Source organism: Muntiacus reevesi, chromosome 1, assembly GCF_963930625.1.
Source record: "Muntiacus reevesi chromosome 1, mMunRee1.1, whole genome shotgun sequence".
NCBI classification, from domain to species: domain Eukaryota; kingdom Metazoa; phylum Chordata; class Mammalia; order Artiodactyla; family Cervidae; genus Muntiacus; species Muntiacus reevesi.
Genome location: NC_089249.1, coordinates 17954454 through 17978827, shown reverse-complemented (window position 1 = coordinate 17978827; position 24374 = coordinate 17954454). Strand labels below are relative to the sequence as shown.

At 46.6% G+C, this 24374-nt stretch overlaps 1 protein-coding gene across 8 annotated transcripts in view; it reads left to right on the top strand.

The window, feature by feature from the left end:
* LARGE1 (LARGE xylosyl- and glucuronyltransferase 1) overlaps positions 1-24374 on the top strand; it is a 589892-nt gene that overhangs the window by 148394 nt on the left and 417124 nt on the right. For 7 of the 8 annotated variants that reach the window (XR_010663630.1, XR_010663631.1, XM_065938554.1 and 4 more), the window contains one exon: positions 867-1054. Coding sequence is in view for 5 of the 8 variants with exons in the window: in XM_065938554.1 (XP_065794626.1) it covers positions 949-1054 (106 nt within the window). In the remaining 3 variants the exon portion in view is untranslated. Of the gene's footprint in view, positions 1-866; positions 1055-18663; positions 18671-24374 lie in introns of those variants that run through there. The other variant, XM_065938606.1, reaches the window with a different exon arrangement.

The window sequence follows — 24374 nt, the reverse complement described above, 5'->3', positions numbered from 1 at the left end:
GTCCCGCTGCAGGCTGGTTGTAGGTTGTCTGTCTTCTCCTCTCCGATCTGTTCCTGTTTGAATTGTTTCATGCTTTTCTGGACATCTTCCCTGTGAAAGGGGTAAAACCATAAAGACACCCTCTGTGGAATGTTTCTAGGTTTTCCACGGTGATTGAGGTGCAGCATCCAGACCTCTTGGGGAGGATCTCGGGGCCCCTCCAGTCTCCTTTCCCTTGAGTGTGTTGTTCATCAGCCTGATGGGCCTTCTGCATTTCTCTCTGCCGGAACATGGGGACTGTTCTGCCTTCTTGACCCAACATGGATGGATCAGCTTCATTGGTTCGTGAAAATCCCAGTCGTTACATTCTTGGGGTTCCTGACGTTGGTCTTTCTTGTTAGACTGTGCTCTTTAGAGCCAGCCCTTGTTCTGGTCATTTTTGAAAATGCAGCCCTTGTTTAGTGCTTGGTACTTACAAGATGTTTACTAGGTGCTCTTTTTACTAAGTGTTAGCCCAGGCTTCAAAACTCACCTATGTACTTGTCCGTGTATATATGCATGAGAGAGACAGACAGAAACATGGTGGGGGGTGTCTGTTATAGTTCATTTAATTCTGTGTTTGTTTATTTTGTAAAGAACTCTTTTTGAGGTTTGACAGAAAACAGCAAAATTCTGTAAAGCAATTATCCTTCAATTAAAAAATAAAAACAGCAAGGAAAAAAAACTCTTGCAGTTTGGGTAGACTGCAAGACTGCAGCATCATCTCTTGGGATGAAGTTGTAGATGAGCCGAACCACTCTCAGGATCTGCAGGATATTTCTTTTCTGTAATTTGCATCCATCGACAGTGCTAAGAACTCAGCCCTTCCTCTTTGCTCTTCCTTCCAGGGAGTATTATGAGGGAGGCTGAGGACGCCACGCTCGGGGCAGAGACACGGCGCTGGGATTAGGGACTGCCACTTCTGAGAGGATGCTGGGGGTCTGCAGAGGGAGACGGAAATTCCTGGCTGCTTCGCTGACTCTTCTCTGCATCCCAGCCATCACCTGGCTTTACCTGTTTGCCGGGAGCTTTGAAGGTAAGAAGGAAGCTTTCCCACAGGGAGAGGGGTGGAGGGAAGAAGGAACACTGGCTGCCCTGGAGTCCTCGGAACAAGCTCCAAGTCTTCTAATCCCAACTTCACATTCTGTAGAACAATGGAATGTTGATGCCCCATCACAGGGAAAGATTTGTCTAGGTTTGGGTCTTCCCAGGTGGTGCTAGTGGTAAAGAACCCACCTGCCAATGCAGGAGACATAAGAGACATGGCTTAGTTTTCCTGGGTTGGGAAGATCCCCTGGAGAAGGACATGGCAACCCTCTCCAGTATCCATGCCTGGAAAATCCCATGGACAGAGGAGTCTGGTGGGCTACAGTCCATAGGGTCGCAAAGAGTCAGACATGACTAAAGCTACTTAGCATGCACGCACACAGGAAACTGGAGGGAGTCAGTGATGGGAGGAGAAAAAGGTAAATACAAAGATAAAAATAAGGTGCCTCTGGATGCAGCAGTATAGTGGAGGTTACACGAATGTCAGAAACCAGCTTTGTAGGCTGATCGCTGTGTTGATAATGGGAAAAAGGTTGGGTCCTGCAGGGATTACTTCATGCAGTTTATGGAGTCAAATGTTTCATTCATTTTTTCATCTATTCACTCACTTATCTGTTCAGCCAACATTTTGCAACTGTTTAACATTTGTGCTAAACTAGGTGCTGGGAATCTGGTGATAACAGATGGGAACCTTCAGAGTATCATGGAGGAGACAGTGATTGCTGTACATGGTAACTCCTTAAGATGAGGCAAGCTCACGGGGCTGGGAGATAGGGTGGTCAGAGCTATCAGGTGGTCTGGTTGTAGAAGATGAGTGGCGATGCTCATGGACTGAATACAGGGGTTCAGCAAAGGAGACGCCCTTCCCGAGCAAACAACAAACTCCTCCCTGACACTGTCCTGAATCCATAGAAGAGATGCACACACCGTCCTTCTAGCCAGGAGTTTCCAATGTAGTGCGACACTGTGCGTATCAAAGATGCTTTTCTAAGCCTCAGGGAGGGAAGGAACGGCAATATTGAAGAGCCTACTTTCTTTTTATTTACCCCCAAACTTGACTTAAAATGCATATATACATCTCCAGTGAAAATCTGTCTCCAGAAAGTCACTACTGTGTTTTTAAACATTTCCTTTATGCATAATTTTATTGATAGCTCAAGGCTACCTTTTAATTAGGAGTTCCACTTCACTTTCTGAGATTTGCCCTGTATTTGCTTGGCTGAATATCAATGAGCAGGAACTCTGTGCCTTCCGAGCAGGGAAGGGCCCAGTACCACGCTCTTGTCCCTTTCCTGTCCCCAGACCTCCCTGGAGGGGTAGCTAGAGCTCTCACCTAAGCATCTAGATAGAGTGGATTATGCCATGACTGTGGGTGATAGATTATGCCATGGCCGTGGATGGTTAAGTTTTGGTAAAGCGATCAGAGGGAGGATGGTGAGTTGGTATTGGCAGCGGGAAAAAGTAGAAGGAAGCATTCTCCAGGGATGATGGAAGAAACCCCGTGAAAGAAAGCCAAGAGCGTTAGTGCTGGTACAGGCTTAACACATTGAAACGCTGACTTTGGCAGTGTAACTAGACTGGTAATAATAGTGTAGCAGCAATAATGATGATGACAACAACAGATACTGTAATATTCTGAGCATTTCTACATGCCTGGCATTGCTGTGAGGATTTAACACATGTTAACTCCTCCTTTGTGGGGGGTTCCAGTGAGGAGGTCTAGGAAGATCAGCTGCGGTGATATGCCCAGGGGCCCAAAGCCAGCCGAGATGGGGTCTGGGCTTATTGAACTTGAGAGCAGGAGGTTTTCGCTGCAATTCCATGTTGTGGATGGGGCTTCAGTGAGGGTAGACTTTGGGTAGGGAAACGGGGACCTGATGAGGTATCACATGACCTTTCTGGATGTGTATGAGGGAAGCTGTACAATTTTGATTTCTGCTTGTTGGTGGAAACCCAACTCTAAATGATTTTGGCAAAGAGGGAATTCGGTGACTAATGAAACTAATAAGTTCAAAGGAAAAAATTGGCTTCAGGTATGGTTGGATCCAGGGACTCCAGTGATATTTTTGTGGCTCTGTCTCCCTACTTTGTTTTGCTCTGCTTTTCTCTGCTGTAGTTCTTTTCAGGATAGCCTTTCCTCTCCAGTGAAAACTGTGGCCAGCAATTTATTCTCACCAGTCCCTTGTAGAAAGAGGGGGATTCCTCCCCATAATTCTCCATCATCACCTCTGGTTAGATTACCTCTGGTCCCTCTTGGTCTGGAGAGCAATCACTGTGGTTGGGGGAGGTGGATGAGGGCAACTCTGAGCTCTGTGGCTATTTCTAGGCCAGAGTTCCCTGAAGCATGTGAAGTGAGACTGGGGAGGGGTGGTCCCTAAAATTACCTGGTGCAGTTCCCCAAAGAGGGGACTAGAAGATGATCTGGGGTGTGGAGAACTCAGATCTGGCTGTCTAGTGATGGGTTGATATCAACTTGAAGGTCTCTTTCCAGCATCATGCTCTCTAGTCCAGTTCTGGCTGATGGAATGACTGTGCCCATGGACTTCTATTAGACTGGCAGATAGATTGCATTAGATAGGCTTTGGAATATCCAGATGCAGAAAAGATCTTCATGACCCACAAAATCACAATGGTGTGATCACTGACCTAGAGCCAGACATCCTGGAATGTGAAGTTAAGTGGGCCTTAGGAAGCATCACTACAAACAAAGCTAGTGGAGGTGATGGAATTCCAATTGAGCTATTTCAAATCCTAAAAGATGATGCTGTGAAAGTGCTGCACTCAATATGCCAGCAAATTGGGAAAACTCAGCAGTGTCCACAGGACTGGAAAAGGTCAGTTTTCATTCCAATTCCAAAGAAAGACAATGCCAAAGAATGCTCAAACTACTGCCCAATTGCAGTCATCTTACACGCTAGTAAAGTGATGCTTATGATTCTCCAAGCCAGGCTTCAGCAATACAGGAACTGTGAACTTCTAGGTGTTCAAGCTGGTTTTAGATAAGGCAGAGGAACCAGAGATCACATTGCCAACATCCACTGGATCACTGAAAAAGCAAGAGAGTTTCAGAAAAACATCTATTTCCGCTTTATTGACTATGCCAAAGCCTTTGACTATGTGGATCACAATAAACTGTGGAAAATTCTGAAGGAGATGGGAATACCAGACCACCTGACTTGCCTCTTGAGAAATCTGTATGCAGGTTAGGAAGCAACAATTAGAACTGGACATGGAACAACAGACCAGTTTCAAATAGAAAAAGGAGCCTTGACGTCAAGTCTGTATGTTGTCACCCTGCTTATTTACCTTATGTGAAGAGTACATCATGAGAAACACTGGGCTGGATGAAGCACAAGCTGGAATCAGGATTGCTAGGAGAAATATCAATAACCTCAGATATGCAGACACCACCCTTATAACAGAAAGTGAAGAAGAACTAAAGAGCCTCTTGATGAAAGTGAAAGCTGCTGCTAAGTTGCTTCAGTCGTGTCCAACTCTGTGCGACCCCATAGATGGCAGCCCACTAGGCTCTGCTGTCCCTGGGATTCTCCAGGCAAGAACAGTGGAATGGGTTGTCATTTCCTTCTCCAATGCATGAAAGTGAAAAGTGAAAGTGAAGTCACTCAATCGTGTCTGACTCTTCGAAACCCCATGGACTGCAGCCTACCAGACTCCTCCATCCATGGGATTTTTCAGGCAGAAGTACTGGAGTGGGGTGCCATTGCCTTCTCCGGAAAGTGAAAGAGGAGAGTGAAAAAGTTGGCTTAAAACTCAGCCTTCAGAAAACTAAGATCATGGCATCTGGTCCCATCACTTCATGGCAAATAGGTGGGGAAACAATGGAAACAGTGGCAGACTTTATTTTTGGGGGCTCCAAAATCACTGCAGATGGTGACAGCAGCCATGAAATTAAAAGACGCTTACTCCTTGAAAGGAGAGTTATGACCACCCTAGACAGCATATTAAAAAGTAGAGGCGTTACTTTGCCAACAAAGGTCAGTCTAGCCAAGGCTATGATTTTTCCAGTAATCATGTATGGATGTGAGAGTTGGACCATAAAGAAAGCTGAGCGTCGAAGAATTGATGCTTTTGAACTGTGGTGTTGGAGAAGACTCTTGAGAGTCCCTTGGACTGCAAGGAGATCCAACCAGTCCATCCTGAAGGAAATCAGTCCTGAATATTCATTGGAAGGACTGATGTTGAAGCTGAAACTCCAATACTTTGGCCACCTGATGGGAAGAGCTGACTCATTTGAAAAGACCCTGATGCTGGGAAAGATTGAGGGCAGGAGGAGAAGGGGAAAACAGGATGAGATGGTTGGATGGCATCACCGACTCAATGGACATGAGTTTGTGTAGCCTCTGGGAGTTGGTGATGGACAGGGAGGCCTGGCGTGCTGCCAACCATGGGGTCACAAAGAGTTGGACACGACTGAGCGACTTTTCTAACTGATCTGGATACATTAACAGAAGCAAGACCTAGGTTTGTTCCCTGAGTCGGGAAGATCCCCTGGAGAAGGGAATGGCAACCCACTCCAGTACTCTTGCCTAGAGAATTCAATGGACAGAGGAGCCTGGCGGGTTAAAGTCCATGGGGTGGCAAAGAGTCAGACATGATTGAACTGCTGACACTTTCACTTTCTAGCTAGGAGGATGAAGGTGACACATTTCTTTTACGAGGTATCAGTTAGTCCATAGCAGGGCCACTGCGTTTATTTCTGGATGCTGCACTTGGAGAGCAATCTAGATAAATCAGCACATTTAGGAGAATCTAGGTGAATGACAGTGCTATCTCAAACCTTATTTTGTACAAAATAGTGGAAAGAATGGGACTGTTTACCTTGGAGAAGCAGAGGCTCCAGGTGTATATGACCAGCTTCAGCAAACAGTCAAAGGGCTGCCATCTGCAAGAGAGATTGGGCTTACTCTGACAGCCCCTGAATCTATGGAGGGATATGGCAGGGAGCCAGTTGTCAAGATCATCATAATAAGGGTCATTCTGTCCAGTGCTGGGATGAGCGGCCCTGGGAGGGAGGGATGAGAGGTGTGCAGGCAGAAGGGTGATCATGAGGGCAGTTGCACAGGGGGACCTGCCTGCCCAGTCCTGACCCAGAGATCCTGAGACTCTTTAGAAAAGCCTGAATGTTTATTCAGAGACAAAAATTTCCTCCTTGGAGTTTCTGCCAGTTGCCGCAGGCATCAGTACACTTCCAAAAGGGCCTGCAGAGACATTCTTTTCTTTGTAGTTAAACATAACAACTTTGCAATCCATTTATTGACACCCTTGAGTTTTCTGTCTCGAGGCAGATGGAACCATAAATAAGGGACAGAGTTGCTGCCTGAATTCGGACTTTATGTGGGTTTACTTATTTCTCAACCCTGCCTAATTTTGATGGATGATCTCCTGAGAGCAGAGCCTAGAACTCTTCCTGAGATGAGGATGCTTTTAGATAGTGTAAGATTTTGGGGTCAGATTACACGCAACATCATGATATAGTGAGAGCAAGGGATGGAGTCAGGATCTCAGACTATAAAATCAACTCAGAGTAGCTGGTGATTTGGGGCATAATCATGCTTCTCTTCTCCTTCTGCTTGAAATGATGTTATAAAAATGAAGCTCACCTATTGGGGCACAGCATTCTACATGTTTATGATTCTAAGCATCGGATGTGAATGAGTTGGAAATGACCAGGATCTTCTCCAATTAACAGGAAATAGGACAGGAGGAGGAAAAAGTCTTAATGTGATTTGCTCTGGAGTGTGGCTTCCCAGGTGGCGCTCGTGGTAAAGAACCTGCCTGCTAGTGGAAGAGCTTAGAGACGTGGTTTGACTACTGAGTTGGGATGATCCCCTGCAGGAGGGCAAGGCAACCCACTCCAGTATTCTTGCCTGGAGAAGCCCATGGACAGAGGAGCCCGGCAAACTACTGTGCATAGTGTGGCAAAGAGTCGGACACAACCAAAGCAGCTTAGCACATGCACACACGTGGATCCAGGATCAGTGCATAAAAGTTATAGGGAAGCAGGCGTTTTCTTAATGTAAGAAAGAGCACCTCTTCTAACACCTTTGCCAGGTGTTAGAATTCACCATTTGGGAAAGCCTTGAAATCTTCCTTCCTGGAGCTGTTTGTCAAAGGCCGGGTGATCATTGGTTAAGGATGCCCATCAGGCGATGTTTTTGCTGATGCCTTAATCCCCAAATTCCTACACTCCTGACTGCATGTCTTCCCACACCTTGTGTTCCTCTTCCATCTCGGTTAACATCCCCAGCTGCCCATGCTGCAGGCTCTGAGCTTTGGAGCCTTTGTTCTCTTCCCTTTTCATTCCCTTGGTTGTCGTATCCTGTCATATCTCATCTTGGCCTCGTGCAGCTGTGTCTTTTGTTTCCCCCGCTTTCACCGCCTCTGCTGCGCTGGCTCTGTGTCCACGTTCATCCTTTGGGGTCAGGTCTGATGCAGCAGCTGGCTCTCCTGCACGTCTCCTCCACCCTCAGTCACAGCACCTCTCTGCCCCTCGTCTGCCCTCCAGCCCCGTGTCCTGACACCCTCCTCGTGTTACTGTCCAGCCGCGCTAGACTTCCCTCCATGCTCTCTGTCCTCTGGGTTTCTCACATTCTGCTCCTTCCCATCCCGTCTTTGCTGGGCTGACTTAGAATCTCCTATCTCAGGGTAAACGCCAGAGCGTCTCCCCCTTAGCTAGGCTGGCTTCCTCTGCTCCACCCCCCGCCCCAACTCCTCATCCTTTTCCCTCCCTCATGCTCAGGAAACTGTTTTTCTTGTGTTTGGAATTTCTGTCTTCTCTACTGACTGTATTTATTTCTCTACTGACCATATTTTGTCATCTGATGACATTTTTTATGTATTTTGGTCATCTGATGTGAACAGACGACTCACTGGAAAAGTTCCTGATGCTGGGAAAGACTGAGGGCAGAAGGAGAAGAGGGCATCAGAGAAGGAAGATAGTCGATGGCATCACCGATGCAATGAACATGAACTGGGTCAGTCTCCGGGAGATGGTGAGGGACAGGGAAGTCTGGCATGTTGCGGTCCATGGGGTCGCAAAGAGTCGGACACGACTGGGCAACTAAACAGCAACTACTGACTGTAAGCCTCAGGAGGCAAATGGTTTACCCTGTTCATCCTTCCGTCTCCGGCACCTACTGTGTGCCAGGAGAACTGTGTGCTGAATGCATGAGTGAGCGAAGGAACGTGCGCGCTTCAGGCTTTGCATGATGTTGCCAGCTCTCTTGGTTGCCTGCTGTTTAAAGGCAGGCTTCTTGTCAAGGCAAGCCCTTTCACGGGCTTTCTCTCTTAGCCTATGATTTCTATCTTCACTCAGGTGAGGACGCCTCATCGAGCGTCCTGAGAAAACCCGTCTTCATTTTCCCTCTTTGTTCTTTCTGCCCAGGATTCAGTTCTCTTTTCCACAACCCTTCCTCCCAGCCCGCTAATGTCTGATCCTGTCTTATAATTTCCGTCAGAAAACTCACCAAGGGATATTTTGCTTACTTGGTGTCTTTCTAGCCACTTGTGTGTGAGATTCTTGAGACAACAGACTGTTTTACTGAACATCACATCCCCAAAGCCTGGGCATCACTCTGCTCAGTTCTTTGTAAATGTTGCCTGGAAACGATTCTGCTATTAAGGGCAGCAGGAGCCCAGGTGTCTTCCCAGTTGGTGCTAGTGGTAAAGAACCTGCCTCCAGTGCAGGAAACGTAATGAGGCATGGGTTTGATCCCTGGGTCGGGAAGATCCCCTCGAGAAGGAAATGGCAACCCTCTCCAGTTTTCTTGCCTGGAGAATTCCTTGGACAGAGGAGCCTGGGAGGCTACAGTCCATAGGGTCGTAAAGGGTCGGACATGACTGGATCAACTTAGCACGTACACACGCATGTAGGAACCTGTGTAGAGAAGGGCTTCTCCTGGTGCTCTGAGCATCTCTGGTTTTGAGACCTCAGGATATGGCACTGGACGCCTCACCTGCCTTCTGGTTGGGATGTTAATTCTGGGACTTGACTGGTTCTGCTTAAACACATCTCTCTTTGAATTTAGATCCTGCCTGTTATTTTCTGCCAGAATCGCCTTTTCTCATGGGCATGGGAGTGGTTCTTTCTTGTCTGCCCATCAAGGAGATGGCGTTCAGCTGCTATTGAGTTATCAGCAGGTGGAAAAGGGTGCTTTTCAGCCACTCAGAAAACAGTTCACACATGGTTCCCTCCGAGCATTTATTACCAGCTCCGCGCAGGCACTTCCCGTGGTCAATGAAGGCGGGCCAGTGAGGGTTGTGGGTGTTATTTAAAAGCAGACGCTTTCAGAGGTGTAGCACCTAGAACATTTAAAAGCAGTACCATGAATGGGCACAGGATATTAATTCCTGGCTGATTTCAGCTGGCACCCACGTTTGTCATTCCTGAAGCCTCCCCTCACTGTTCATGCGCTCTTTATCAATACAAGCTCCTCCTGAAATGGATGGTTTGCAAGTCATTACTGTAAATTTCAACAGGAGAAAATGAGGTCCTGGCATTTGACCGTTTTGAAGAGTTGCAGTGAGAACCAAGGAGTTGTAAGTTAAAGCATTTTCCTTGTTTTTTCATTATGGGGGACCGCAGGGCACATAAACAGTGGAGTAGGGGAGGTGGGGGCTTGTCGAAACATAACTGCTTGCCTAGCCCCATATTCCCTTGCCCCATTCCTCAGCCTGGACCTGATGCAGGAGGTTGGGAATTTCAGACAAGGTGCTAGTGGGTAATTTGCTGAAGGTTTCATTAGCCCCCGAGGCTGGGCTGTGTGGCAGCTTTGATGGCAGCCAAATCATTTTGCCTTCCTGCCGATGGCCCCAATGTATCACTTAATAAGGATATTATGAGGTATAAGAACATAGGATGCTGAATGCGAAATGAAATGGGAAGTGTAATATAAAAGTTTTATTGATTTAAAAAAAAAAGATCAGAAATAAAGGGCTTTTCTGGCCAGGGCTTAATAGCATTAGTGTTGAGCTTAAGCAAAAGTCTGCAAAGGTTGAGAACGTGCAAGTGAGAGGCTGCAAGTGGTGCCCTGGGCATAGGGCACAGTGGGGCTGTGTGTGTCAGCAGTTCTTACCTTGGGCCAAAAAGCATCTCTTCAGGGTCTTGGAATCTGAAATTGCAGCCCAAGTCTATCAAGGTCCACGATTTTATCTGGTTGTGAGATGGTTGCTAAGGTGACCTCTACTTTTCTTACACCCAGCTTTTTTTTTTTTTTTTTTTTTTTTTAACACCTAGCTTTTAACCTTAAAATACTATCAGTGGTCCTGCTGGGGTGCAGAAAATGACCCTGAAGTGTCAGTTGGCTGCATCTCCTGAAAGAGCTCCTAGCAAGGGTCTTGGGTGAGGCGTCAGGAAACCTGGTTTCCACCAGCCCCAGCAGCCCGCCTGTATTGGTTTCTTGCGGCTACGTAGTGTGTTACCACAAATGTAGTGGCTTCAAACACAGGTTTGCTGTCTTACAGTTTCAGAGGTCAGAAATCCAAAATGAGTCTCATTGGGCTGAAGCCATGATGTTGCCAGGGCTGGTTCTTTCTGGAGGCCCCTGGAGAGAATCCGTATCCTGGCCTCATTCATCTTCTGGAGGCTGCCGTTTTCCTTGGCTTGTGGCATCTTCCTCCATCTCCTGGGCCAGAGGGGTAGCATCTTCAGGTCAGCATCTCTCTGACCATGACCTCTGCTGCTGCGGTCACATCTCCTTCTCCAATTTGTGACCCTCCTGCCTTCCTCTTAGAAGGACCCTTGTGATTATGTTGAGCCCATCTGGATAATCCAGGATAATCATCCCATCTTAGAATCCTTAATCTAATCACATCCACCAAGTCCTTGTTGCCATGTACAATAGCATAATCCCAGGTTGTGAGGATTAGGACGTGCACATAACTGGGGAACCATTATGTGGTCCTCCATACCCCTCCCCCGCAGTACTATACTCCTGCATCCCCTCCATTATCTTCTTCTTCTTTGGAGACAAAGCAAAGGGGTATTATACTATCTGCTTTCTCATAAGGACTTCTTATCCTGCTCCAGGAGTTTTGACTTCAACCATTTGGATACATGAATGCCCAGCAGGACTCAGCACTCATGGAAAAGGGCATTGTATTTAGACGTGTTTGCCTGTTCAATTCTGACCCTAATACTTTGTCTGTAATAGGTGCTTCATCAGGAACCAGTGATAGGTTAAGGTTTTCTGAAATGAAAGGCCCAGAACTTCTGCTCTTCGAGGGTTCTGGTCTGAAAATGGTTTGATTTTTTAGTTTCAGATACCAATTTAACAAAAGGAGGGGGATTTCATCAACCTATTGATGGTTGAGTACATTAGTTTTAAGTAAACGAGAGCCACTTGTGTAATTATTTGGGCTGCTCTTCAGTCTTACCACCTAAACCTATCACCTACCTAAATCAGCCATCTGCCAAAGAGAAATGTGTCTATATCGGCACAAAAGATGAGTGAGAGGAGGTTTACATGGGTGTATGTAAATGCCTGTCCACAGTAAAAATAAACACATCAATAGTGGCATATTTATATTGTGAAATATAGCAGAGCAATGAAAACCTACTCACACTGTTGAGCAAAAGAAGCCAGACACAAAAGAATAAATGCTGTAGGATTTCAATTATATGGGCAAACAGTCAGCTTATGGGTAGAGATGAGACTGGGGCAGGACTAAAAGACTGTGTGCTGGCAATAATTGAATTTACTTTTTAACCTCTGATTATACAGGTGTGTTCACTTTGTGACAGTTCATCCAGTTTTTCATTGATTTGTTTTCCTGTATGTGTGTTGTTTTGTTTATTTAAAAAAAAAAAAAAAAAAACCTATGCAGGCTGCAGGCTTTGTTAAATAAGTCCCTGAATTTGAAGAGATGGTGTGGATCTTGCATTCTTTTCAAATGAGAGGGATTTTATTAACTTTTGCGATTTACGAATCTATGTCACTGTTTAATTTTGAAATTCAAATGCTTTTCAAGCATGGGACTTTTCTTTGGGGATAGATGTTTAACATTTCTGTGCAACCACATTTCCATTTTTCCTTCGTGCTGTACCTCATCATTTGGACACATATTCTCCCTGTGAGAGTCAGATCACAGCTCTGACTTCAAGTTATGAAATTTGCTTATAAAACCCTAATTCTGAAAGAGTGTTTTTATCCATTTGCAACAAGGCCAGTATTCCTACCCGAATTCTGGCAATAACATAGTTCCTATTAATATTAAAGTGGTATTTCATATCAAGGACACCAAACCACGTTGTATAAATGGTCCTATCTGCTTTAGTCAACAAAAATGCATCTTTATAAAGCCCTGGTGCCTGGAAAAGAAGACTTTTATTGTATTATAGGGGATAGAAAACATGAAAAGGCTGTGTACTATTTAAACTATAACCATAATGGAAGCAATAGCAATAGTTTCTGCTCGTGTGTTAGTTGCTCAGTCGTGTCCAACTCTGTGTGACCCCCATGGACGGTAGCCAAGCACCTCTATTCCATGGAATCCTCCATGCAGGAACGCTGTTTCTGTTTATCGCTTGTTAAACAGATTGGCTGTCTCTGCCTTGCAGGTGTATTGGGTTTGGCTTGCTGAGAGCTTATTTGTTACTAATAGTTAAATTTGGAGATGGCACTTAAAAGTCATGATTTCTGGTTAAGTAATAAAATGGAAAGATCTAGCAAGCTGGACCCACCTTGCAGAGCATCGTTGATTGGACCTTAGTGCTGTCACTTTGCCTAGAGCCTGATGCTTCAGTTTGCCCTGGTCCCCACCCTCGCTGGTTTCTCCTGTGTCATTCTATTCACAGAGCCGGATTGAGAAGCAAGAGCCCCTGGTTTCTGCTAATGTCACTTACTGACCCCCAACTGGCTCGGGTTGACTTTGGGCTCACTGTCTGCCATGTGCTGTGTTAGGTATTTTACATACATAACCTCATTTATTTCTCCAGACACTTTCATACCTTCCCACTTTATAGACAAGGAAACAGGCTTTGGGATGTTTAGTTCTTTGACCAAGCTCACCTCGCCAGCGAGTAATGGGGCCAGCATTGGAACCCAGGCCGTGCCTGTAAAGGCCCTGCAGACTGCTCTCCCAGCAGCTTGTAGATACACAAACAACTGGTAGATGACATTTTAAAGTCAACACGCCCAAGTTCTAGACAAGGACAAGACAAACCCTGTGATGAGGGAGCAGGGCCATCTTAGACTAGAAGGCAGACCGTGTTCTGTGGCTGGCAAGATTAGTATAAGCCAATAATAAGCAGAAAATTCAATCAGACCTTCAGTGCAATTTGCATTTTGTCTCTGCCATAGACTCATACAATTAAGAGCGCAGAAGGACAGTAGGAATCATCTAGGCAGGCTTACAACCCAAACGGATCCAGCCTTTGAAAACTACCCAGGGACTTTAGAGCAAGGGCTGATGGTGGAGGGGAGGTGTCCATAAATGACAGGTGACACTTAAATCAGTGACGACAAGTTGCTTACTATCACTGCTGGTCAGTTTCCCCTCCACAAGAAGGGGAATATATGTAGCTACCTGTATGTAGCTCATACAGGCGTTAACAGGGTAAAGTTGAGTACGCATCATTGAATGGCAGTGAGTATTAGTTTTCTCCCCCTCTCGAATTTTCCTAGGATGTTGGAAAGTCATTGTACGTGCATGTGTGCATGCTCAGGTGCTCAGTCGTGTCCGACTCTTTGCAGCCTCATGGACTGTAGCCCTCCAGGCCCCTCTGTCTATGGGATTTCCCAGGCAAGAATACAAGAGTGGGTTGCCATTTCCTTCTCCAGGGAATCTTCCTGACCCAGGGATAAACCTGTGTCTCCTGCATTAGCAGGCGGATTCTTTACCACTGAACCACCTGGGAAGCCCCGAGGTCATTCTGAGAAAGATGCAGAAGATCACCCACCTGGTATGAATAAAGCTCATTGAGGTACCTGAGGTCTAGAGCATGTGATCTAATGAACTAAGCTCACAGCCTGGATCGGTGTTATAACTGGAACCGCCATTCAGGTGTGTTGCCTTTAGCCTGCTGACTGCTTTTATATCATTTTGGAATTTGTTATTAGCAGTTAAAAATTTGGAGATGGCACATAAAAAATCATGATTTCTGACTTTGCTTAATAAAATGAAAAGACCTGATTTCACTGCTTTATCCATGTTTTCGTCAACATTTTTAGTGAAGGCAAGAGTGACTGTCCATTTATTTATGTCTTATCCATCTATATTTCCAGGCATTTTGCAGTTAGGAAGCAGAATGTTAGGTGGGAGGAGACAGGGAGACCCTTGAGATGTAGTGTATGTGCGTGCTCAGTCGCTTCAGTTGTGTCCGACTCTTTTCAACCTTATGGACTGTCACCTGCCAGGCTCAACCATGGTCATAAATGCACCCACATCTAACTGTGAACCCAGCAGCCATGTTTGGAGAAAATGATTTCACACACATTTAAAGAGTCATAAAGAGAAAAGGACCATCCTCTGATGCAAAGTGAAATCACTTTTCTATCTTAAGATTTTTCTGAGGGGGTGGTAGTTGAGTCAGCACACTTTGAATTCCCAAACCTCCCCTTAAATGCTGTGTGTCCTTAATAGAGTGACTTAACCTCTCTGAACTCAAATGGTTTCCTCCAAAGCAGGAGGTACTGCTTCCTATTGAATAGGGGTTTTCTGTCCTGATCTTCCCTGTAGCTCAGATGATAAAGAATCTGCAATGCAGGAGACCTGGGTTTGATCCCTGGGTCAGAAAGATCCTCTGGAGAAGGGAATGGCAATCTATTCCAGTATTCTTGCCTGGAGAGTCCCATGGATAGGAGCCTGACGGGCTATAGTTTGTGGGGTTTCAAAGAGTCGGACATGACTGAGTGACTAACACTGCTGCTGCAGATGAAAAGGAGTCCGTCTAAAAATCTAGCATAGATTTTTAGAGTTACTTTGTGTTCAGCCAGATTCTACGTACTGACTATATGTCTGAAGCAAGTTGCTTAAAGAATAGAGAGTTAAGTGTTAAGATTACACTATTTGGAAGAACCCTGACAATGCCAGATTCCTTCTCTTTCTAGAGTGGGACGTTCAGACAGTGGGTATTTGTCATTTTCGCCCCAGCAGAGGGCACCCCATGCCCCGTCTCCTGTCCATCATGAATTCTCCTGTTGATACAGAGCCAGTGCTGGGCTGGCTCTGATGAGCCAGCTTGAAGCATTGAAGCTTGCACTGATGCCTTGGAAGGAAGCTGCTGCATTGTACCAATAGTAGCAATTTGGGGTAGGGATCCAGGGAAGTGTTGAACCGGAGCTCTCCCATATACATTTAAATAATCCTCTCACTACCCCATCAGTGAGTGGGGATCTTCCATTTTTGAGATGAGGTGATCGAACTTCAGAACCCTTAGGTGACTCCTCCGAAGTGGTTCATTCCTTCAACTAACACCATCAGGCACTATTTTAGGATTTGGGTATGGAGCTGTGAATTACACAAGCCTTTTTTCATGCAGCTCACTATCTAGTGCAGGAAGAGAGATGATTCGTAAATTCATACTCTGCTGAGTGGTGATCCACATTACAGGGAGAAAGCAGGGGAGCTTTGGTGAAGAACATGTTTTTGATAGGATGGTCTGGACAGGGGCTCTCCAGTGATGTTTAAGCAGAGTCAAGCAGAGATTGAGGGCTTCCCAGGAGGTGCTAGTGGTAAAGAACCCACCTGCAGGAGATGTAAGAAATGCAGGTTCATTCCCTGGGTCGGGAATCCTGGAGGAGGGCATGGCAACCCACTCCAGTATTCTTTCCTGGAGAATCTCATGGACAGCGGAACCTGAGGAACTGCAGTTCCACAGGGTCGCAAAAAGTCAGACATGACTCAATCGACTTAGCACACATGCATGCAGGCAGAGATGAAGAGGCACAGCATTTCAGGCAGAAGGGGATAGCTGGATGTGTAGAGGGCTTGGAGCCTTTGCAGAAAAGCAGGGAGCAACCAGGGCTGCTGGGGGGAGGGAGAGGAGGGGGCAGGGTGGACAAAGCCAGGAAAGGTGGGAGGACCCACTTCACAGGCTTCGTGACCGGGTCTTAGGACCTATGTTCTGACTTCTCTTTCCTCATCCTGTCTCCTCCTTGGGAAGCTTATACCTTTTGATCTGGACTTGCCTTTGGCTGCTTGCCTAGGAGGAACCTGAGAGCATTTCCAGCCTGAGAGGAGGTTGCCTGGCTCTCTGGTTCCAGAATTGACAGATAAAATCACCTGGGCAGGACTTTCCTGGTGGTGCAGTGGCTCAGAATCTGCCTGCCAGTGCAAGGGACACAGGTTCCAACCCTGGTCCAGGAAGATCCCACATGCCGTGGGGAAACTAAGCCAGTGTGCCTCAACTACTGAGCCCGTGCTCCACAAGATGAGAACCCCAAGCACCGTGGCTGGAGAGTCGTCCAGGCTCGCTGCGACTATTTATAGAGAAAGCCCACGTAGCGACCAAGACCCAACGCAGCGAAAAAGAAATAAAATAATCACCTGGGCATCTGTCAAACATGCAGACACTCAGCCCACCCTGGGGCAGTACTTGGGAAAAACACAGTGTCAGGGCCCTGTGCTAGGTCTGCTCAACCAGAGTCTACAGGGGAGGTGCCTGGGTATCTGCATTTTTAGCAAGGATGCCAGGTGATCCTTACCTTCTGGCCAGTTTGGGAAGTTTAACCTGGATCAGCTGAAACCCCTGGGTGGGTGATCTTTCTCCTCTCCTCAGGCCCTGGCCTCCAGGGCTTGGGTTTAATAAGGTGGAATCAGGCTGGTGATGATAGCGCTGATGGAGGGCCTGCTGTTTGTCCCACTAAGCAGCTTTGTCGCCTTCGACATTTAAGTCTTAGTCTTCACACCGGGTTCCCGAGGACGATATTATTATCCTCAGCCAATCTATCATTTGTGCCTCTGTTAATCCCTTGTGTTGAATTGCACCTCACTTACATAACTTACCTCCTTTTCAGAGTTGTTGTGCAGACCTAATAGTGTGCATTACTTAGAAAAGCGCTTAGCGCCTAATGAACTCTGGATAAATGGTCATTAGTACTTACTCTGATTTCTACACCCTTCAGATGGCGAGGCCTCGCCTTTCTGTAGTCATCTCTGAATGCTTAGTCTTAGGCACAGTACCTGGAATAAAGTAGATGCTTCATAGGCATTGGAGTGCCAGAGATGAGGATGATGTTAGCTGCTCCTTATGGAGCATTTAATCTTTGACTTGTATTAACTCGTGTGTCCTTCAGAAGTGCCCTACATAAGGTAGATACTGATAGTCCCAGATGAGGAAAATGAGGCACAGCAAAGTTCAATAATCAGCTCAAGTTTCCAGAGCTAGTAAGTGAGAGTTAAGAATTAACCCGAGCATACCTAGAGCAATCAAATTCACAGTCAGAAAGTACACTGGTACATGCCAGGGTCCCCAGGGATGGGGTGGGGAGAGGGGATGGGGAGTTCGTGTTCAATGCGGACAGAATTTCAGTTTAGGAAGGTGAAAAATCCGGGAGACAGATGATGGTGAGAGTTGCAAACAATGTGAATACACTTAGTGTCACTGAACTGTACAGTAAAATAGGGTTGAAAAAGTACGTTTTGTATTATGTGACTTTTACCACAATAGGAAAAAAGCATTAAAAAAAGAAAAAGATTTAACCCCGCAGCTGTGTTCACCGAGATCTCTCCAAGGTTTTGTTTACCTCTTAAATTGACATAACTTTTTAAAAACCAGTAGTTTTTTTGTTTTGGCTGCACTGGGTCTTCATTGCTGTGCAGGCTTTCTCTGGTTGTGGCAAGCGGGGGCTACTGTCTAGTTGCAGTACGTGGGCTTCTCTTGTTGCAGAGCAGAGACTCCAGGTGCATGGGCTTCAGTAGTTGCAGCACTTGGTCTCTAGAGCGCGGGTTCAGCAGTTGTGGCTCACAGACTTAGTTGCCCCTTAGCATGTGGAATCTTCCAGGACCAGGGATCAAACCCGTGTCTCCTGAATTGGCAGGCAGATTCTTATCCACTGGTCCACAGTGAAGTCCTTAAATTGACATTATTGATCTTCCTCTTTGCTAAGTAAAATTCCTTCCTCTTGCTGCGCTCTCCATGGAGATTGGGAAAAGTTGGTCATTTCCAAGTATAACCTTCACATATACTTGAAAAAGGTACTAGATTCACACTTCTGCAGGCTCAGTGAGCTCAGCTGTGTTCACCTTTCTGACTTCTCAAAGCATGCCTTTTCCTTTTGCCTCTGACCCGGTGGCTGGCTGGACGCAGTCCTCGGGGACAGGTGAGGGTCAGCCCATCCTGAGTAGTAAGGTAACTGGGCCCTCGCCTTGCCTTCCTAGGAGGTGTACCTGTGGTTTGTGGTCCCCAGGATGCTTGCCTGGCTTGCTCCAGAGAGACTTGGGGGCAGTTAGGGTTCCAGGACTCCTGGAGTCAGCAGTCCAGAAATGAACGCAGACACCTTCATGCCTGGAGAGGCAGGGCACCCCCAGGGCTGGTTCCAGGGTGGCAGTGAGCGAGACAGGTCGGGAGAGAGAGGAGCATCTCACACACAACTTCCTCTCATGTTTTAGGTAAACACTTGGAGTGAGTGGCATGAAGGGGCGGGTAAGTAAGCATCTCTGGGAGTGAGTATTCATGAAATTTTTCTGTTTCTCTCTCACCAGTCTCTCTTCACAGAGAATCCTGCTCTGATGCCTGGCTGAGCAGAAAAGACTCTGCTTTTCCCTTTGGTACACCCCTCTGCCCCAAATAATCTCTGCCTTGCTTTCCAGATCCTTCAGGGACATGTAGTAATCAGAAAGAGACCCTGGAATTGTGTATATTCTCCATTTCCTCACTAGTTCCATTCCCAGGTGACATCGCTGGTCTCCTCTTGGCTGTGAGGCAGTTCTTCCCTTCTTGTCCTTACTGTTCAGTTCAGTCACTCAGTCGTGTCCAACTCTTTGTGACCCCATGGACTGCAGCACGCCAGGCTTTCCTGTCCATCACCAACTCCTGGAGCTTACTCAAACTCATGTCCATCCAGTTGGTGATGCCATACTACCATCTCATCCTCTTATCCACTTCTCCTCCTGCCTTCAATCTTTCCCAGCATCAGGGTCTTTTTGAGTGAGTCAGTTCTTCATATCCGGTGGCCAAAGTATTGGAACTTTAGCATCAGTCCTTCCAAATGATATTCAGGTCTGATTTCCTTTAGGATTGACTGGTTTGATCTCCTTGCAGTCCAAGGGATTCTCAAGAGTCTTCTCCAACACCACAGTTCAAAGGTATCAATTTTTTGGTGCTCAGCTTTCTTTATAGTCCAACTCTCACATCCATATATGACTACTGGAAAAACCATAGGTTTGACTAGATGGACCTTTGTTGGCAAAGTAACGTCTCTGCTTTTTAATATGGTGTCTAGGTTGGTCATAGCTTTTCTTCCAAGGAGTAAGCATCTTTTAATTTCATGGCTGCAACCACCATCTGCAGTGATTTTGGAGGATCTTAACATTGGTCAGCATCTGCTCTGAGCACTGTTCTCAGCCCCTGTCTCCATCCTCCCCTTCTTGTAGATCATGTGCAAGAACTTCCCCTGGTCACAGAGCCAGTGTGTGCAGATCCGGTTTGTCAGACTCGGAGCCCTGCTCTTAACTGTTGACGCTCAGCCTCCTGCTTCCCTCCCTGCCACCTTGTCCCCCTTCCTTTCTGTTCCGATCGGTTGCCTGCATGGATTCTTCTCTCTCCTGAGCACCATACCAGTCATTAGGTACCAGAAGTCAGAGATTTAGACACAGGAGTGAAACAACCTGGGTGAAAGGGAAATTCAAGGGTGTCCCAAGTGTTCTGAGCTTCTCCAGTGCCTGTCAGAGAGGAACGTCACCTCCCAGGAGTGAGGACAGCAGGTCAGAGTTGGGAAGGACATGGATTTGTAGCCAGAAAGCTTTGTGTTTGAGACTGGTCTGTCCCATGCATGTAGCAGCTGTGTGACCGCAGGCATGTCTCTTCTCTTTTCTAAGCCTCCATTTTCTCACATATAAATGGAAACCACCGTATCTCCCATTCAGATTTATGTGAAGGTCTCATCATTGATTTAGGCAGGCAGCTGGTGTATATTGGACTCTCCGTAAATTCCTGCTCCTTGTTTTATTGCATTTATTTTTGATGAGGTCATTTATCGATGAACTTCAGATCTGTAATTGCAAATAAAATATAGCACAAGAAAATCTCTTGGCACATGGTTGTTGGCCAATAAATATTAAGCAGAGGGTTCATCTGCATGCAGTCGGACTGGCTTCGTGGTCAGCATAATGGAAAAAGCAAAATGAGAACAGAGAGTGGGTAAGTGGATGGCTCGGGGTCACTCGGCTCATAAGTGTCAGGGCTTTCTCATTAGTTCTGCAGCAGCCCTGGGTCAAGTGAGAATAGCATTGTCTTCCTCTTAGAGAAAATGAGGACCTGGGGAAGCTGAATACATCTCATCCGAGCTTTCAAGTCATTACTGCCTAGAATGGACTTCATCACCAAACAGCGGTGTGGCACAACCAGGACCGTTTCCTCATCTGTAGGGTGGAGGTGATACTATCCACCCTGACTTCCTCTAAGAGTGACTGTGGAGATCGGATGGGATGTATCATGAAGAAGGAAACTGTGACATATAAAGGTGAGCTGGCCTGACAAAGGACGGAATTTTTTCTTCTTCTTTTATTTTTTATTTAAACGTTTTATTTTGTACTGGATTATAGCCAGTTGACCGTGTTGTCATAGTTTCAGGTGAACAGCAAAGTGACCCAGCCACACGTATACATGTATCAATTCTCCCCCAAACTCCCCACCCATCCAGGCTGCCCCACAACATTGAGCAGAGTTCAAAGGACAGGTGGAATTTCATTGCCAGATTGTAATTTTCCAGGGCTCCCTATTGAGTCCATTTTCTAGAAATGCAGAAAGCATTTGGAAATAAACTGTTTTTGGTCCACATGAGGAGCTACGATAGAAGTTGAAAGAAAAATGCCTCCTCCCTCTGAATACAGCTGAGGTCTGCGGGATAGATGGTGGAGGTATTTAGCTCCATGGGAGAATTTCTGAATTTATTATACGCCTCATTGCATCATTCAGAGAGTAGCTTCGGCACCTGAGCTCACACCTTCACTTTCCCAGCTCCAGCCCACCCTTCAGGGCCCAGCTTCAAGCCACACTGCCCTACCAGTGCTCTTGCCCAAGCCTTATTCTTCTCAACCCCCAGTGATCACTCTTTCCTGTGCTATCCATCCACCTCCAGGCATTGAGAAGCAGGGTCTACAGTCTTGTGTTGATTTCATAAGCCTCATCTACTTATTCACTCAAGAAAAATTCACTGAGGATCTGCTCAATGTAACTCAGGCACACTTGAGTACTTTGGAAACACTCCAATTCCCATGGAGCTTATAAGTTAACTTAAAGACAAGAAAATGACACCTGCATGCACCATTCTGGATGTTGTGATGAGAAAGGACTTCGGCAAAGTGACATTTGCACTGGTACCTGATGTATAATTATGAGCCACCGGTGCGGGGACAACACCCCAGCAAAGAGGACAAGCATAGTTGCTCAGAGGCTAGATGGGACTGGGTGTGTATGGGAAAAGCTGCTGGAGGTAAACGCGTCTGGTGGATGAGCAAAAGGATACAGGGTCAGAGATGAGGTTGGGGGCTTCGGCAGACACCTCATGGACAGGCCACTGAGAGGAGTTCGGACACTTTTAAAGTCCACAGGTTGTCTGCCTGAGTCTAGGCTGAAGGCAAGGCTGTGTGTATTAGTTTTCTGTGGCTGCTATAACAGATGGTCACAATCAGACTCTCCTTCTGTGGAAACAACAGATTTATTCTTAGAGCTTGGAGATCAGTCATTTCAAGTCAGTCTCACTGGGCTTACATCAATATGTCTGCAGAGTTGATTTCCTCCAGGGCCTCTGTTTCCTTTCCTGCCTTTTCCAGTTTATAGAGGTGATCTGCATCCCTTGGCTCTTGGTCCCTTTCTCCACTTTCAGAGCCAGCCGTCACATCACCCCAACCTGTTTCCATCATCACATTTCTCTGACTTGGACCCTCCTGCCTCCCTCTTATAAGGACTTTTATGATTACTTTATACCCACCTGGATAATTAGGGTAATCTTTGCATCTCAGGCTATGCATTAATTTAATCACACCTGAAAAATCCTGTAAGGCAACCTAGTTACAGCTTCAGAGATTAGGATATGGACAACTCTAGCGGTTATATCCAGCCATTCAGAGATTAGGACATGGACAGCTCTAGCAGTTATATCCAGCCACACATGCCAGGCGTGTGTTTCCAAACAGTCTGGTGTCTTGGAGAATGATCGAAGGGGCATAAGAGTTTGGGCCAGGCCTCCAGCTAGGTGACCGCTGTAGTCATCCAGGTGAGCAGTAAGGTGACCTGAACTCAGATGGTGGCAGTGGAGATGAGGAGACAGGGTTTGGAGGTAGAGCCTCTGCATCTTGGGGGGATGTTTAGGCTGTGAAGGTGAGAGATGGAATGAATCAAAGATGACTCCAGGTTTTGATGGGAGCAAGTGGGTTTCGGGTGGAGAGGCCTGGAAGGAAAACAGGGGTGGGGCAGGCGATCATCCGCTGGCTTGGGACAGAGAGCAGAATAAGTATCTGACAGTCAGCACCCCTACCCTGCTCCCACCTGGATGTTGGGACACTTGAACTGGTGATGCCCAGCATGGAGGTGAGCTAGGACTCCAGGGTCAATCATCTTTCCTAGAAAGAAGAAAAGGCAATATGAAAAAAAAAAAAAAAAGATTGGGATGCCTTTTTCAACTTCAAAATGAAGTATATACTGTGCTACAGTTTTTATCGTAAAAGTGTGGCTGAAGTAGCACTGGTGTGCCAGCCGTGACTTTGTCAGGTGGCGTGGTAGAGGTATGTTAGGGTGGGTAGTGCATGGGGTAGCACGTAGGGTGGACAGTCCGATTCTGCCACTCGCTAGCTGCATGGGAGGAGCCACCTTTGACCTTTCTGACCCTCTGCTCTTCATCACTGTTTGGGGAGTGGTTGTGATATTTAAATGAGCTAATACGTGAGCCTTGCATGCATGGTGCTAGGTGTATAGGGGTTCTTTAAGTGTTTGCCTTCTTTAAGGGAGCAGTGATGGGAGAGAATGTAATTATCATCTGTAATAATAATAACCACTAATTTAGTGAACACTTACTATAACACACTGCAACACACTTGCTGAATCAGTTCAGTTGAGTCGCTCAGTCGTGTCTGACTCTTTTCGACCCCATGAATCGCAGCACTCCAGGCCTCCCTGTCCATCACCAACTCCCAGAGTTTACCCAGACTCATGTCCATTGAGTCAGTGATGCCATCCAACCATCTCATCCTCTGTTGTCCCCTTCTCCTCCTGCCCTCAATCTTTCCCAGCATCAGGGTCTTTTCAAATGAGTCAGCTTTTCCCATCAGGTGGCCAAAGTATTGGAGTTTCAGCTTCAACATCAATCCTTCCAATGAACATCAGGACTGATTTCCTTTAGGATGGATTGGTTGGATCTCCTTGCAGTCCAAGGGATTCTCAAGAGTCTTCTCCAACACCACAGTTTAAAAGCATCAATTCTTCGGTGCTCAGCTTTCTTCACAGTCCAACTCACATCCATACGTGATGACTGGAAAAACCATAGCCTTGACTAGGTGGACCTTTGTTGGCAAAGTAATGTCTCTGCTTTTTAATATGCTGTCTAGGTTGGTCATAGCTTTCCTTGCTAGATGCTGGTGTGTAATTTACGTAGATTGACTCATTCAATCCTTACAACTATCTTGAAGTCGGTCCTATTAATATCCCCACTTGCAGGTAAGGACCCCGAAGTCCAGAGAGGTTAAATTACTCTGTCCAAGGTCACTCAGCTTGGGTTCAGGCTGGAGAGCCTGCCCTCTGGCCCCCAGGGACCATATTTGTAATGACTGAGCAGTACGATCTCTGTGTATAGCGAGGGACCATGGTCATCCCCGTCTTACGGGGGAGGAGACCGAGCCACTGAGACATTAAACACAGAAACTCTGCGGGTCGGTGGCAGTTGGCGCGTTTCTCACTGGTGGATGGATGAGAGCTGAAGCCGATTCTGCTGGGACTCTGAGTCCAGGAGTCCTAGATCCTGAGCCGAGGCTCCGCCTAGGGGTGCAGCGTGGATCCAGGCTCAGGTGCTCTTTCTTGGTGCTCTCCTTCCAGCCCTGGGTCTTGGGAAGGCTGGATTTTTTGCAACGTTTTCCTAGTGTTGCTGCCCTTTTCTCCCTTCCCCGGGGCTCTTGACTCAGCTGCCTCACTCAGC